General features: G+C 39.1%; 1 protein-coding gene across 1 annotated transcript; it reads right to left on the reverse strand.

The window, feature by feature from the left end:
- On the reverse strand, positions 1 to 18,174 carry LOC110448187. The gene is made up of 3 exons (XM_021494306.1): positions 17,967 to 18,174; positions 3,555 to 5,288; positions 1 to 3,377 (listed from the first exon to the last, which is right to left on the reverse strand). The coding sequence occupies exon 2, from the start codon at positions 5,266 to 5,268 to the stop codon at positions 4,027 to 4,029; it is 1,242 nt and encodes a 413-aa protein (XP_021349981.1). The 5' UTR covers positions 5,269 to 5,288; positions 17,967 to 18,174; the 3' UTR covers positions 1 to 3,377; positions 3,555 to 4,026.
- Between the last annotated feature and the right edge of the window lie 280 nt (positions 18,175 to 18,454).

Consider the following 18,454-nt stretch of genomic DNA (forward strand, 5'->3'; position numbering starts at 1 on the left):
TTACAAAGACAGTGTTTATTTTCAGTAAGTACACCACCAGCATGTTAAAAGGCCCGTCGGTGTCGTGTTAAAGACTTACCTGTTTCTGTTCGGAGTCTCCTTATAAATGGCTGCATCTGTCAGGAATCAGCGATAGAAATACATAATTGTACAATGGCCCCCACTTCCTGTTCAAAGTGGGCCGTTACCTTACTCTATATATATATACGTCACAATCATCTGATGTTTTCAAATAAATAAATGATAACATCCGGTCATTTTGATTTATCAAATACTATTTTTAGATTGGATAGTGTGTCGTAGTTTTCCTACTCTCCGCAAGACTTCGTTTCGGAAAAAAACCCTGACATTTTGATTTGCTGATATTTAAGTCTCCAACAGGGACATCCCTTTCAAAGATGGCGTTTGGCAATTTCGCGGGAAAACCGTCTGAATTCTGTACTTACGATCACTTTTATCTAGGAGAATGCTCTGTTTCAAAAAGGCGAACGACGTGTCCGTTACTTGACAATAATTTTCGATAGTATTCTAAAGCCATGCTGATTGAATGTTTCTTAATCAACACCGAGTAAGCATTTAAAACGTTTCTAGTACAAATAAGAGAGAATTCCGAAGCTCAAACCAAACCGACGTATATCTAGATCGATGTTTGAATTGATCAATCAGCACCATCATTCGATAAGGATCAGTATCAAAGAGCGCTACCTAGCGGAGAGAAATGGTACTAAGGCAGGTTATCCAGTCTAAAATCATCTTCATAATATCATCAACCTACATGTATTTTGATTTTATCGAATAACAAAGAAATATGTATATAACTAAACATAAAAATATTACTGTTTTTACAGTGACTAAAAGTGGATTTACTTGATCCGTATTACCTAAATGGCAATGCTAGAAAATACCCGATAGGCTTGTTGTGGTAGAACACAGTTGTGGTATTCAAGAGTATCGTAAAGATTGAATTCAGCTTTGGTGGATTTCATTGGGTGATGCATTGAGTTGATCGTGAGACAAATTCAACATATATTGCCTTGGGTGATGAATGGAGGTTTGTTTTGAGACGAATTCAACATGAACAGCTTTGCAGTTTATTATTTTTTTCTCAAGACCAAATAAATTCATCAACTCATGAAATCGGCCGAAGCAGGATTCAATAATTACATATAAATCAACACGTTTTTTTCAATAACTTGTAAAATTCTATATAGTTTGTCGCTAATATCGAAGCCTGTTTTAGTTTAAACATTTTGTATTACCGTATTACAGTAAAAGTAAAAGGATTGGGCAAAAGTTCCCTTATAATTTGATCAAGCGAATATATACAGCATAAGAAGGCTAACTATACATATATAATATACAATATATAATATACAATGTATATCACTATGATTGAATAACGAGATGATGACAGAGAGGACGGGCGAAGCAAAGGAATACGCATTGACCAGTTAGAAACAATTAGTCATGCTTGCTTGCATACACACAAATATACATACACACACATGTATGTACAAACACACACGACCGCGCACACACACACATACACATAATCTCACCCACACATACATTTAGTCATTTAGCTTATAGTACAATGTATTTGAGGCCATGTGAAGGGCCCTGTCCAGCATCGACAGTACTAGTGATGAACTTAAATACACTATTCCTTACATTCACCGGCTGGATTAGAGCTTATACAAATAATGTAAAAATACAGCCCATCAGTGGAGGACAATCTTACAGCGATGTAGTGTAAGCTGACATTTCAATACAGTAATATCACAACAAAATACTATAACAGATTACAAATGCAATATCAAACTGTATTTGATTTCCTCTCGCAAAATCTGAAAACATGTAATCAAAAGAAAACCGAAAAAAATGTGGTTTCAAAGTCTAACCTGAGTAGAAAATGAAGCATAACAATTTGACACACTTGTCCAAAAATAAAATAATTATTATGTAGATTTATGTTAGGGTTTTTTTCACTTTAAAAATACATGGAAACATCAAACCTTCAAGGAAAATAAAAGTCATAATTAACATGTTCAAAATTATTAGTTTTAAATCGGTGAATTTGAAATGAAGTGTACAGCGTTCCTAAGTTCGTATTTTTTTAACTGAGATTGACAACATGTAACCTTGATGCCGTTTTGTGATTACTTCTATAACAAATTGTGATATGTCCGTTTTAAATATCACGGTCGAATGAGAGATATCATTATTGGAATACGTGACAACAACTAGTTTTAATAGGCGATATAAAAAATAAAAAAGTCGATATTCACACCAAAACGAGACTCCTCTGGTGTACAAATATATTATGACATTATTGACACGTCAACTGCCAGTAAAACTATGTATCAATGCTGAACACCATAATAAATCGGGAAAACAATTTGACAATTAAAATTAAAAAAAAAAAAAACGTTTTTAATATGTCTGTAAGAAAACATTTTGTAAGTTATCAAAAGCCACGTACAACTGCTAGACACTATAAATACATCGTACTGTATCAGGGACGTATTTCAATGTAGGACACACAACCCCGATCAACAACGCTTGTCTATGTATAATACACACGGTACCCTGTAGACGATACTAAATATAATCTTAATTGTGTTTTAAAAAAGATAATGAAAATAAACAACATTGTACCAACAACCTTTACATCCGCATTTCACAGTAACACGGACAAACATGCCGGATCTGTAATTAGTTAGCCTCGCCCAGCTCCGGTCGAGATGAACATGTTTAGGTCTCTTGGGATTGTCAGTTTTCATGTGTATTTACACGAACAATATTTTTTTTGACAGCAGGTACTTTATACAATAACAAATCTTCATAACAAATTGCCGATAGGGCCTGTACGCCCTCGGGCCAAGTGATCTAAAAACAAGAACACCTTTTTGTGGTTTTAAATTTATAGAGCGATTTCGTCGAAAAGTTGTGAAATCGATCCCGGGACATCAGTGAAACATGACAACTCGACCTTTTTTTTTACAAAAATACACCCACAGCATTCTGACAAAACTCAAGGAGGTTCTGTAATTACCCAATACCGCTTTAAAATATACCAATAGGAACACCAAGATAGAATAGCATATTGAAAGAGAATGTCTATCATTTCTTCCTGTGTGTTTAAGAGTGTACGGCATCATACTGCAGTTTTATTACTAACATTTCCCACGGCAAAGGGAGCAAAACTCAAAAACAACCAAAACAGATTTACTTTTCAAAAGTTTGGTTCAAAAGTCAAAAATCTACATTTGTTACTCCATCTCAAGCGGCACTTACCTAGTAAATTCCTATGTGATATAAAAAAAATCTATTTTCAAACCCAAGGGTTGTCAACAATTACCTTGCCTCTACGTACTCTGTAATAACATAAGTAGTTATGCCCTCCGAGTGTTTTGTCTCGTCTGTGTATTTATTAGTATTTTCGATATTTGTCAATGTTATGAGAAAGTATATATATATATATATATATCATGTATATGTGTTACACTGATGAGTCGCAAGACTCAAAGTTAATAAAGAACTTGAACTTGAACTTGTAATGTGTTCAGCCAGAGACATACATTTACAATTTCAGCACAAATCAAACTCGACGTCACTTAATGCAATTTCTCTCATAATGAAACCATACTTAAACTAAATCTATTTCTGATATTTCTAGCTCTTGTTTTTTTGTTTTTTTTGTTTCAGTTGGTATTAATTTTTACACTGGAAAAATACCTAAATTATTTTATGTAAATGTATTTAGTTAGTGACAGAAGTTAACGGAACCCGATCATCCATGGTATCTATATATCGAATATGTTGTTTGTTACCTCATCAAGGATGCTTTTATTTTGCATATTCACCTGTTTTGCAAGTTGCAAACAAGTGCTACCCTGGCGGAGAGCACCGTGGTAAAGACAGAGAACCAGTCTTTCTCTCCTTTCCCACCTTTCTGTGAACAACACCGGGAGGGGACCCACATCATTACACGCTGGAAACCAATACACTACAATCACTTTGTTATCATACAGGGAAACACGACTTTGGGATCGCTCTTTTTAGAATTTGTATATTTTTGTTGCCATGGTAACGTGTGTAGTATTCTGCGCATGACGTGAGGCCGGCACCGTAATGAAGCTGGTGGTACATGCGCCTGAGAAGGTTGTGGTTGTACTCTGGGTTGTCGGCCTTGAATCCTTCCTGGTTTCCCGCCTTTGTCGTTTGGTGGAGGGCCACTAGAGTATCAGTGGCGTCGATGGTTACATGTTTTTGTTTTCGTGCGTTCGATACCAACCAGTTATCATACGCCCTCCGGCCAATTACTACTTCCGGTATATCCTTCCACGGATAATTAGTCGACGTTATAAAATAATCTTCGGCCCACACTGTAAATATTTTCCCGCGAATATTTGCTGTCCTTTGTACACTTTTCCCCGAACTCGCTTCCTCTGACGTCACATCCTGAACATTAGTTCTTCTACCAACAATCATGATTGGTTTGCCCTTCGATACTTGAGAGGAATTAAGAACAGCCTTTAACGTGTCAATAAGTGAGTTAGAGTAGAGTATATCTCCATTAGAAAAGGCATAAAACGAAGAGCTGTATCTCCCTATGACATCTTTATACATATGTTTGAGAATAGGTACCCCTCTTCCGGCTCTTCGGATCGGAAGTACATCCCAACCTTTCTCCATTGCTTCCTCGGCTAGTAAAGTCTCGTTTGTGAAGAGAACCGGATGTATTAACGGTTTTAATTGTAGCCAATTACGAATTGTATTGTTGTGGCACAAATATTTCTCTGCTTTTGTAGGCCAGGAAGTAAACAAGGTCAGAAGCACTTCCGGTTTATGACCTGCACCTTTGCTTTTGGAATCATGGATAGGTGTACGGGTTTTCTCGTGTGGCACAAACAATAACTTGGACTCGTTTGTCGCTTTTATTACTGAACCAATATCAGGTTTTGATTTCTGAACTTTAATTTTCATGACATCACGATTATCGTCCGGAAATGACGTATTTTTGGCGTCTTTATTATTAGATTGAGAACCGCTACCACCAATCATCTGTACCCAGCCTTCCATTTTATCCCGCCATCTCTGAATATCACTGATCGTGCCCTTCATGACTTCCCCGATAACGAACGTCTGCATTGTGATGCTTGAGTACAGATACACGTAGATGGTCGTGCTCAGCAGTAGTAGTACGCTAAGCTTGATGTACACTCCTTTACCAGAACACACCCCTCCACTGCTGGTCCCTGTCATACTGTGGCCAGTAAAACGTCCTACAACACAAAATAACATACATTATAAACTTTAATATTGTAAGAATTCTGTTTTAGCGAGGTATTGTCAATAACGGTTTAAGACTGGTTATCCTTGGTCCCTACAACAGGAAAGGGAACAAAACCAGATATATGTACGACATTCAAAGGCGACGACGCAAATTCGCAATGGACACATTCTAGAAGTAAGCTTCAGAACGCCATCGATAGTTGTAGCCCAGTACGGAGGTCAAGCACAGTTCAACAAAAGAAACGCCATGTGGTACCACTGGCCAAAGCAACACTTACTAAAATTAAGCAGGAACAGCGTCTATGGACAAGATTTCTAAATACAGGGAGCGATGAAACGTACCACGAATATTGCCAAGTAAGAAACCAGGTAAGGAGGTTATCCAGGTAAGCAAAAAAGACACGCGTAAAGAAAATCGCACAAGAAGCGAAAACAAATCCCAAAAACTTCTGGAATTATGGTCAGTCTAAAACCAAAACAAGAACTGATGTATCACGAGGACCAAGTCACCAAAAGTGATACAGAAAAGGCAGAGGTGCTCGCAGAGTTCTTCACTTCCGTATTTACAGAAGAATCAGAGGACAACATGCCCAGTGTGGACCGTACGCGTATTACAGATAATATGATTGGAAATGTAGTAATAGATCCTAGCGTTTTCTTTAAAACCCTGGAAAAGCTTAAAACGTCGAAATTCCCAGGCCCAGATGATATTCACCCGCGTGTATTGAAAAAAAATAAGTTCCGTTATAAGTCAACCGTTATCAATCATATATAATACTTCTATATCAACAGGATCGTCCATAAAACGAGTATGTATGGATTCACGGGACACATTACCAGGTGGATCAATGCTTTCCTTCACAACCGGAAACAATTGAAAACGGTCCATGGAGAAACGTCAGTTTGGAAAGACGTCAGTAGTGGCATTCCATTCTGATCTTGGGCCAATCCTGTTTGTGCTTTATATTAATGACCTACCGGAAATAACAAGCATCAAAACAAGAACATACCTATTCGCTGTCACTACACAGTTTTACCGGGCAATATCGAACAACCAGGACTGCAAGGCTCTACAGGAAGATTTGCTAAAGGCCCAGGCACGGAATAACTAGTGGCTACTTCACTTCGACCCGGACAAATGCAAAGCCATGAGAATAGGAAAAACCGATAGCATTACCTTCACGTACAACCTAGAAGATGGTAAGGAACTTCCGTTTACCGCAAACGAAAAATATATGGATGTAGCAATTGGTAACAAACTGTCATTTGATGTACATATCTGGAAAAAATCAATAAAGCGAACTCAATTAGGGGTGTAATTAGGAGAACAATGGAATATATGGATCATAATACATTCAAGGCTCTGTACAAGGGACTCGTTAGACCTCATCTTGAATAAGCCAACCAAGTTTGGAGCCCGCACCTGATACAACAAATAGAAGCCATTGAAAACGTCAAGAGAAGAGCAACGAGATTGACACCGGGAATAACAGACATGTCCTACCCAGAAAGACTTGAGGTATTGCAGCTTCCAACATTGGCTTACAGACGCGTCACACTAACCCTAACCCTTACCCTAACCCTAGGGGGGGACATGATTGAACTTTTTTTAAATAATGACAGGCAAATATGATCCCGAAGTGTCCACGTTTATGTTTATGTCACAAAAGAAGGACAATACTGTTACAATGGGTCATGAGTATAAACTATTCAAGGATAGAACGCGCCTACACGTGAGAAAAAAATCATTTTGTCACAGAACTGTTGACATCTGGAACAGCCTGCCACAGAACTGTCGACATCTGGAACAGCCTGTCACAGAGCTGTTGACATCTGGAACAGCGTGTCACAGATCTGTTGACATCTGGAACAGCGGGTCACAGAACTGTTGACATCTGGAACCGCGTGTCACAGAACTGTCGACATCTGGAACAGCCTGTCACAGATCTGTTGACATCGGGAACAGCGTGTCACAGAACTGTTGACATCTAGAACAACCTGTCACAGAATTGTCGACATCTGGAACCAAATATGATCCCGAAGTGTCCACGTTTATGTTTATGTGACAAAAGAAGGACAATACTGTTACAAGGGGCCATGAGTATAAACTATTCAAGTAAAGAACGCGCCTACCCATGAGAAAAAAATCATTTTGTCACAGAACTGTGAACATCTGGAACAGCCTGTCACAGAATTGTTGACATCTGGAACAGCCTGTCACAGAATTGTTGACATCTGAAACAGCCTGTCACAGAACTGTTGACATTTGGAACAGCCTGTCACAGAACTGTTGATCTCTGGAACAGTCTGTCCCAGAACTGTTGACATCTGGAACAGCCTGCCACAGAACTGTCGACATCTGGAACAGCCTGTCACAGATCTGTTGACATCGGGAACAGCGTGTCACAGAACTGTTGACATCTAGAACAACCTGTCACAGAATTGTCGACATCTGGAACCAAATATGATCCCGAAGTGTCCACGTTTATGTTTATGTGACAAAAGAAGGACAATACTGTTACAAGGGGCCATGAGTATAAACTATTCAAGTAAAGAACGCGCCTACCCATGAGAAAAAAATCATTTTGTCACAGACCTGTTGACATCTGGAACAGCCTGTCACAGATCTGTTCACATCTGGAACAGCGTGTCACAAAACTGTTGACATCTGGAACAGCCTGCCACAGAACTGTCGACATCTGGAACAGCCTGTCACAGAATTGTTGACATCTGAAACAGCCTGTCACAGAACCGTCGACATCTGGAACAGCCTGTCACAGATCTGTTCACATCTGGAACAGCGTGTCACAAAACTGTTGACATCTGGAACAGCCTGCCACAGAACTGTCGACATCTGGAACAGCCTGTCACAGAACTGTTGATATCTGGAACAGTCTGTCACAGAACTGTTGACATCTGGAACAGCCTGTCACCAGAGATTATGTTATCAAGAACTATCAAATCTTTCGAGTCTCGCCTAGACCATCACTGGAGAACCCAACCTATACTCTATAATGATAGAGAACCAAATTTATTATACACCCGTAGTTAAATATATGAACTGTATATACTTTCTGATAATTAATTATCAAATTAATGTTGTAAACACTAATTACTCTAATTTGGAATTAATGTATCCTTTTTCACCTCGACTATTAATGTATAATGTTATTCAAATGCCTATGCTCTTGTCAGAATTTGTTCAAACCGTATTGAGCTGACAGCAAGTCCTACAGTCAGAATAAAATAGGTGTAACTGTGTTTCTTAGTTTCGGTACTCGACTACTCTCCCAGGTTGCTTTCCGCTTTACAAAGACCGGAAACAATATATTACTTCAATCGTAACCATTCGGCCATTTCCGTAACCGAAAGTAAAAGTTTTTTTCGCAGAAAAGACCGAGGAGTTCCGATTGATATTACTTTTGATTGCCCGCACCTTTCCCACGATATGGTGATGGTGCGGGTTTTTTTTGTTTATCAAATTTGAATTTTGGAATAAATCAACCAACGCAACACATTCGATGCAGACTTCAAGAGTAGGATTACCTATCGAACAGGGTCGCCTACCAACAGAAACGACAACCCTGGGTAGAGATTATGTTTCTTGCCGGCAGTCTTTTTACAGCAGAGCGCGGCCCTGTTGGAGAGTAGCAAAACTAAGTCCAAGAGTCAGTGTATTAATAAAGCTATAATAAACAGGAGGCACAAAGGGCCGGTATCGTCCTGGATCCCTCGAAAATCAGGGCAAAAGATTCATAATGAATTTTGCAATTAAGGTCCGACAGGGCCAATCCTGGCAGCACATGTTTATGGGGGTAGCCCCTCCATTTTTACAATTTTGATTCCTTACGTCACGGTTCGACATTAGCTTGGCTTGGTCCTTCGGACAAGGTGAGCTAAAATTCTATGACGTCATATTGACAAATATAGTTTAAACTTCGTATTGCAGAGCTAGTCAATGCAACGCCAGTATGAACGCACATTGATCAATATTGTATGAAGCCCACTATTTTGGATAGGAATAATCTATTTGCAATTTCCGGCAAATGTTGAAAAATCCATTTAATACATATATTAACTTTCTAATATTGCGCAACTGAAGTTACAGTGTCATCAATGCAAACGATTCAATAGTTGTATTGTCTCACGTTATACGAGACGAGAGAAGTATCGTTAACATTACTCTGATCTAATTGCTTGTTTTTGTATATATGGGCTGATAAATATATCATACAAGTCTTGTAATGATGTTATCTTTACATGAGATTGATTAAACACGTGCCGATTTGTTTAGCGCGGTTCCCCGAAGTCGTCGTACGCATGGAATATTCAGAGAAAATGTTTTTCTCCTGCCCACACAACTCCAACAACCCAGGTGGAGTATAATAGGGGTGTATGTTGCTGAATATGTGCTGTAGCAAAACAAAAAACACCTTTTGGCCTTTTGGCCTTTTATGAGAAATAACAACGGTCTGAATGTTAACCTCAATGTGGGGCTAAACCGGGATTCGAAACGTAGATTTCAGATTGAGCGACCTGTACAACTGAAGCGAACTTGCCAACTGTGCTATAGTTTAGTCTCGTTCAACCAGACGCTTGATCACTTGTGTGTAGAGGGCGAAAGTGAGCTTAACCCCTGGATATCGAGGATGCGCTCACTTTCGCTCTCTACACCCATGGAATATGTCATAGCAAAATTGAAGGCACGAAGATAGCTGTTTGATTGGTCTCAGGTTAAAAAAAACCTGACCAATCGCTAGGCTGATACATTTAAAGATTACAAAGGAGAGACGCCCGACTTCACAGCCTGGCAATTTTACCGTTACATGACCGCGAGATTCTTTTGATGTACATTAAAGGATCGAACTATTCTTCTTGTTTCATTAAGAAGGTTGCGCACACTGAGCCTTCAATTTTGCTATGACATATTCCAGGGGTGCAGATAGCGAAAGTGAGCGTAACCCCTGGCTATCGAGGATGGGGTTAGTAAGAAACTCAAACCATTGATTTGCTGTAACCAGTAACCGGTTTTAGCCGTTGATCTGATCTGCCGATTGGTTTGCTTAAATCATTGATCGATTGTACCTATTGCTCAGTACCACAGGGATCTGAGAACTTATTACAGCTATATTTGGACCTAATTTGAATTAAGGTGATCAGAGTAATTTCGTATATATGATCATTGGGGGTGTAATTTTTACCGAAAGTGGATCAAAACCCCTTAAACATATACATATATATATAATTACACTGAACATCTAAGTTTAGGTAGAAATAAAGCTGTAACAAAGTTTCAGGTCCCTGTGCTCTGTACCACGTACGGCGGACATACGAATCACTAAACGGCGGACCGCAGCGCCAAGAGTATCCGACCTCGTATATATATTTTCCGTTACTATTTATTAAAAGTAACACTTTAATAATATATAAGTGTTTGGCTACAAAACTAACAATATTTCAATTACTTACGTAACTAGACATAATATACGTACAAACATGTTTGGTTTATGTGGAAAGTATATTAATAATTTTGATTTATATTTTAAAGGTAATATACATAAAATAAACTTGGTTTAAAAAGGTTTAATTACAGCCGCATCATCAAGCCGCCTCTTACAGCGAATTCTGCTATAGCAATGGCAGACGACCGTTCTAAACACCGTCCCGCACAACAAAACACAAACAACAGTCCAGATAAATTGGACAGGTAACTGATTTTCTCTCCCACATCGAAAACCGTCATTAATCAATAAATAGTTGCTGTATAGATTACAACTGATAGTTTATGAGAACTATTGCGTTTTTATCTGTAGTGGCAGTTTTCTGAAAGCCAATCCCGTAATGTGTTCGTTCGGTTCATGTTTAAATATGCATATCGCAGACGGTGCAAGTATTCTTTAGATTTCGTGATAACGCGCACTGCCACGTTTAAGATCTCGTGATTCCACGTGACAACACGCTTTTAATCACGTGGCAGTGTGATATGTACACGATATTACACATTTCCTCGAGATGTATTGATTACCATCATGTTAAATATTACAAGACATCAATAAGGTTATGAAGTATGTGCTGTTCGTCCACAATAGATGATCAACCCCAATGTCTATTTAGTTGTATAGGTAACAGTGACACCACGACCACAGAATCTGATCATTTGGGTGTAATGTTCACCTAAAGTCGATCTAAACCCCTAAAACATGTAAAATTACTCTTTACGCATCAGGCGGTTTAGGTACAAAATATAGCTGCAACAAATTATCAGGTCCCTGTGAGCATGACTACTAAAATTGAGCTTGTTATATTTTCTGTAAAACATTCGTCATCATTACTCCGTATATTAAACGAACAACGATGGCAGACGTCGAGGACGAAATGATTGCGTCATTTTAACATACATGAAATGGCGTTAAAATGTTCGGAGCCTTTTCTACTCAGCGGCAAGCTTCGTTTCGAAAATATCATAAAGCGCCTCCTAGCGAAGAGAAAAGGTACTATGACAGGTACTCAGTCTTCTTGTTTCAACCATCGGGAACTGCGGCACGAATTTTTTCGTTTACGGAAAGTGCCGACGGTTCCTGATTGCTTGTTTCAATTCATCAATATCAGTAGTTTAGTTTAAACATATTTTATTGTACAAATATACAAATGGATCGGACAATTTATTACAACTTAATAGAGTCCTCTCCTCAGTACATATATGGTAAAAATAGTGTATATGTTGTTGGGGAAAAGGAAAATGATAGGCCGGGGAAGGAAAGATGGGGTGGGAGGGGATGGGGGTGATGGAGGGGTGGGGTGTTACCTAGAAAAGTAAACGTGTAAACTGAGAAATCGATCCGCATTTGAATAAATTATAAATTATACAGATTTAATGACATGCATCCTGGTAGAGTAATTTCAAAATCAACAGAATCAATGTAACAAATAAATCAGGCAAAATAATGAAATACAATTTCACAAACACATATAACAACTTACATATAAATAAAAATAGAGAAGTAAGTATAACTATCAAAACCTATTGCTGGATTTGATGTAATGATGCACATGTCTAAAGATACTTATGTTGTTTTCTACCGAAAGTTGACTATTTCCAAACAAAAGTAGTTCTAAATTAAAATCAACATGCAAGGCATTCAAATTTTGGAGCAGGGTATGTCTTTCGTTGTTAAAAAGTAAGCACTCGCAAAAAAAGTGCAAGGTATTTTCACAGGGATGGCCGCAATAACAAACTGGACTATCAACCAGATTTACTCTAAAAAGATCATATTTAAGTGGACTACACTGATGTCTAAGCTTAGTATGAAAAATGTTCAATTTACGTTCACCGAAACCTAAGTAGATTGGTGGAGGAGATTGTACATTTAAAGTTAACGAGTTTTTAAAAGAATGTAATGAGGGCAATGATCGTACTGAAAGGTCCAATGAATTCCAACCGCGAAGAATTGAAGGTATAAAAGACGAATTTGTTAGAGAAAGCCTGAAAGGACGAATTCTATAATCATCATTGTTTCTAAGGGTATAACGGTTATTTTCTGCAACGGAAGATGGCAATAGAGAATTTAAATAGTCTGGAGTTAATTTGTTGTGCATTTTATACAAAAGTTGGAGTTTTCTGCGATTTCTTCTATTCGAAAGAGTTTCTAGATCAGTTTCAAAAAGTAAGGTTTCAATTCGGGCATATGAAGGAAGACCAGTTATAATACGAGAAGCTTCTCTTTGGGCTTTCTCTAACATTTCTGTGTCATAAGTTGTACAACCATCCCACAATTCACAAGCATATTCTAAAACAGGTAAAATAAATGATTTATAAATCTTTAAAAGATTTTCACGATTTCATAAGTATTTTAGTCTACGTAAGACGTTGACTTTTTTCATAACTGAAATATATATTGCACAAATATGATCCCCCTATGTATCAGAAACAAGACTACTGCCTTAGTTATGTCGTCTTTTTAAATTTGCGAAATATATTATTGCTATTTAGTGATGACATTTTCGTTTCGTTATTGTACAAGTATTTTGACATAATGTAATCGGTGAAATGTCTTTACCCTGTGGATTACTGCATGTGAATAAGATGTGCAGAAATATGCCAAACCCCAGAAAGACTTGCATGAATGCGCTCGTTAAAAGTTTTTCTTAAAAACAATGCATGTTTTATGTCAAGCGTAATTTTAAAACTTTTCGAGAAATTTCGTTGGGGGGCCTCCTACACTGTATTGGGGGCCTCCTACACTATATTGGGGGCCTTCTACACTATATTGGGGGCCTCCTACACTGTTTTGGGGGCCTCCTACACTATATTGGGGGCCTTCTACACTATATTGGGGGCCTCCTACACTGTATTAGGGGCCTCCTACACTGTATTGGGGGCCTTCTGCACTATATTGGGGGCCTCCTACACTGTATTGGCGGCCTCCTACACTGTATTGGGGGCCTCCTACCCTATATTGGGGGCCTCCTACACTGTATTGGGGGCCTCCTACCCTATATTGGGGGCCTCCTACACTGTATTGGGAGCTTCCTACACTGTATTGGGGGCCTCCTACACTGTATTGGGGGCCTTCTGCACTATATTGGGGGCCTCCTACACTGTATTGGCGGCCTCCTACACTGTATTGGGGGCCTCCTACCCTATATTGGGGGCCTCCTACACTGTATTGGGAGCTTCCTACACTGTATTGGGGGCCTCCTACACTGAATTGGGGGCCTCCTACACTGTATTGGGGGCCTTCTGCACTATATTGGGGGCCTCCTACACTGTATTGGGGGCCACCTACACTGTATTTGGGGTCTTCTACACTATATTGGGGTTCTTCTACACTATATTGGGGGCCTCCTACACTGTATTAGGGGCCTCCTACACTGTATTGGGGGCCTCCTACCCTGTATTGGGGGCCTCCTACACTATATTGGGGGGCTCCTACACTGTATTGGGGGCCTCCTACACTGTATTGGGGGCCTCCTACACTGTATTTGGGGTCTTCTACACTATATTGGGGGTCTTCTACACTATATTGGGGGCCTCCTACACTGTATTGGGGGCCTCCTACACTATATTGGGGGCCTCCTACACTGTATTGGGAGCTTCCTACACTGTATTGGGGGCCTCCTACACTGTATTGGGGGCCTCCTACACTATATTGGGGGCCTCCTACACTGTATTGGGGGCCTCCTACCCTGTATTGGGGGCCTCCTACACTATATTTGGGGCCTCCTTCACTATATTGGGGGCCTCCTACACTATATTGGGGGCCTCCTACACTAAATTGGGGGCCTCCTACACGTATATTTAAAACCAGACTTCTACACGCGCAGGATGGGGTCATCCGAAAATCTTACCCTCATACCGCGAGTTTCATGAGCTAGACTGAAGTATTACTAAACTGGGGCAAGTTCCTCCATCACAAATAAAGTCCAGAAGACTATATGAAAACTTTGCTTTGTATTGTGTTGTTAAAAAAACTTTAATTTTGTTCAGTAAGTATTGACAAAATGTAATTTAAATATTTGTATTATACTTTTTATAGAGTTATCGATTGTTTGTTATCTTAGGGACATAACATACGTGGCTGTCAAAGCACCTAGTAGTAGAATGCTATCAGACAAGTTAAATTGTTTGACCCGTAAGGGGTAAGGTCATAGAAGTGTACTTCCCGCCTCATTGTTTTACCTTATGTATTGTACTGTGTCTACGTGACAAGTCGGTTCAAAATCCAATCTCTGAGCTAGGCCCCCGTCTATGGTAATCAATGGCGAGCCAACACACGCGACATCTAATGCATAAAGACGAGTTTTTATTGTTTGTACCGGCCTTTAAAGGTAGCATGCATTGATTGTTAAAATATGTAAATCCGAAGACGTTCGTGCCACTGCATATAAATAGACCCGTCCCAGAGTGAAACAAGGATCACATGTATGACGAAATTGTGAGATATATGCAGCGTATATATATATATATAAACAAAACAGATTCCCTATCAATTGTTTTTTTTTGTTGATTTTGAAAGTCTATCCTTAGTTTTTTATGCCAGTTTTTTGACAAGTGCTATCAAAATCAATATCCTTGTTCTATATAATGTGTGTAATAAGATTAAACTATAGCCGGAAAGAGAGTAGTGTGCTTCCATCGGGGATTGAACGAGCAACCCCCTCCCCCATCGTCCCAGCTTCCCAGCTCACCTCTCTTTCGATTGAGCTTAGGGACATTCCCTCTAGCTCAAAGCTAGAAGGCGACCGTAATCCTATGTACAAACAGAGCCTCCCACAAAACCACTCCCCTACTTACCGACCTTAAGTAATTAAGTGCAAACCGGAAAAAAACTATGTTGGCCTTTGGTTGAAACAGTGCTTAACTTTCAGAAGACCTCTTGCCCGTGACGTCACAAAGCATCAATTGGGGTAAAATCACTTTTCTGGAGGCATAACTATCTGACCGTGGTAACTACAGATTTGCTTCAGTTAGAAGTCAGTTAAATTAGGAGTAAATTTTGTTCTCTTTATAAATGTTTCTCCATTATGTTATTATCTTACAGACTTGTTAAAAGTTTGATAACAATTCCTGTTCATCCAATTTCACTGCACAAGAACATAGCACCATATCAGGATTGATCCACGAGCTCTGCACTACCAGATTCTGAGCAGGTAAAAGTTCGGGCATACGAGTCCGGGGTTGGTAACTTGTTTAAGATGTTTTAACTGAAACAAATCCTTTTTTGTAAAACTCTTTCATACCGAGGGTAACCAGAGCATATTAACATGGTTGTTAATTGTAATATTTAGCCCACGGTATCAGAACAGATCGAGACATTCCTGTTTCATTGATAATGTAAGATTATCTGTAGTTTTCCATGTGCCAGTTAAAAGTGCAAGTTGGACCTATTTAGTGTTAACATCATAAATTACTTTAAAAGTAAATCATAATCGCCAAAATGGTCATCTCTGTTGCACAGGATGTGTGTACAAAAATAACGTTAATCTCTCACAACCTCCTTAAACGACCTTAGCTGTTAATATGATCTTCAACAGAATTAAACCAAATTAATCTCTCCAATAAAATTCTATCGGGAATCCTCGGTACTTTCCGTAACCGAGCAAAACATTTTTGTCACCGCCATGCTTGTTTTGGGGACAGACAAGTTTTATTAAATAAATGCATTTTATTTTAGGGGATTTTATAGCAATCAGTTTAGGGGTAAAAAAATAATAATATTGTCTTTTCTAAGGAAATACTGATAGTCATTTCTGAATATGATATAGATAATGTTGTCAAAATGATCCAATAATTAGGTAATCGTGGGGCTGGAACCATTTTATTTCGTTAATTAAGAAAAATCAACAGAGACACCCCGGAATATATTACAACCTACATCATCAATCATCAATACGGCTCACAGATATATCTGCCGGTAGCGTCTTTACAGAGTGTTGATCTAAACCATTTAAACGTCTAATATTACTTTCTACACATCAGGATAAGACAGATAACACATTCTCGGGGCTGTGAGGTGGGGAGGGGGGGTCTATAGATGGATGGGAAACAACCACACCATACCACCGGAACTCGTGTGTATACAGTATGCCAGCAGTACTTGACCACTCCGACTCGACCGCTGTTGACCACGGCCATAAAGACCCGTCTCCTAACAGATGTGACCACCCCTGAAGGGACAAGGCCCAGTTTAATAACATAATACCTATGTGATCCTTATGTGTGACGTCACAGAGGTCAGGATGCAAAAGCCTACTTCTGTAACTCTACTTTTTGTTTTTATTTTTCTAATGAAATCATTGCATACATCTCCGAAGAGTAAGACAGTTTATCCACATACAGATTATTATAAAGTGCGTATAATGTAAACACGGGGTAGTGTTATGTATAAACTATAATTAATATGGCGACTGATACCTATATAATCGTTTCCCATGATGAGAAGGAGAACATGGAACTTTTCGCTGCTATAAACTGAAAGTTATGTAATAATAATCTAAAAGAACATGCAAGGAGAAATATATCCCAGTTCAGACGTGGCAATGTGAAACTGAAAATTGAAATTTGAGTATATTGTAGGTTCTATTAACCCCTTCCAGAATGCGAGTTTTATAGTGAGTTGTGCAATGTACTTTTTGAAGAAGCAGTTATTTTTTTTATGAAAAGCTTTCGGAACTGATCTTACACGGGTAATTATACTTCCTTAAGACAATCCGAGTATCCAGACTAACTAATATACAAGATTAAATTTCAAACGACTCGAGGACTAGTTAAATTGATTCTATATTTAGGTCTGACTGTGACATTTTAATAAAATATGTTTGCACTGTGATCGGAAAGTGTTGTTATGATCAGTTGATGGTGAGTGTGTGTGTGTTGGAGGAGGGGGGTAGTGGGGGGTCTTATTTTAAAGGATGCGGGATACAGTACCATGATCTGTACAACATAAATAACGCTGAAGGTTGATTAACATTGTTATCATACACTTATAGACACACATACACTTACAAAGAACGTACGTAAACTGTGTGGCCACGATAGGGAGATACGTGAAGGCAAATTTCTGGCGAGACAGCTACAGCATCATTGTGTGTGAAAGGCCCCCACCACACACGTACTCATACTCACATGATGTTCAGCACATAAATAGTTAACAAAATCGCCAACTTACCAGCGAACTAAAACAGACGAAGGGCGTCAGTGGTAGCAGACCGTCTTCCAAGTATGACAAATTTCGTTAACACAATAGCATTGCTGTGAGGTCAGATTAAATAAATGCACGGCCACATCCTGCTTATATGCCTACGCATGTGCGCGAGAGTCTGGCTTGGTCGGAAACTGCCGATTACCAGTGATCAAGTTACATTAATAACTTTATGTAAGCCCGTACCATACTTTAGACAGCAGTCTCTGTGTGTGATTCACTACAATGCCTCTCGCGCATCTGCCTTATACGGAGTCTCATGCGCTAATTAGCAACTTATTATTGATTAATTTTGGCCCCTCGCACTCGCTTCTCTTCGGAAAGAGAATAAATTCTGTTTCCATAGCAACTGATGTTGCTTGACAATGGCAGACTGCTGAAAGTGAGCGGCGTGAAATGCTGCCAAGAGACAATTGGTGTACAGATGTTTTTCTCTGTCGTTCATCAGATAATAC

The sequence above is a fragment of the Mizuhopecten yessoensis genome, unplaced genomic scaffold (assembly GCF_002113885.1).
Source record: "Mizuhopecten yessoensis strain PY_sf001 unplaced genomic scaffold, ASM211388v2 scaffold3901, whole genome shotgun sequence".
In the NCBI taxonomy this organism is placed as follows: Eukaryota; Metazoa; Mollusca; class Bivalvia; order Pectinida; family Pectinidae; genus Mizuhopecten; species Mizuhopecten yessoensis.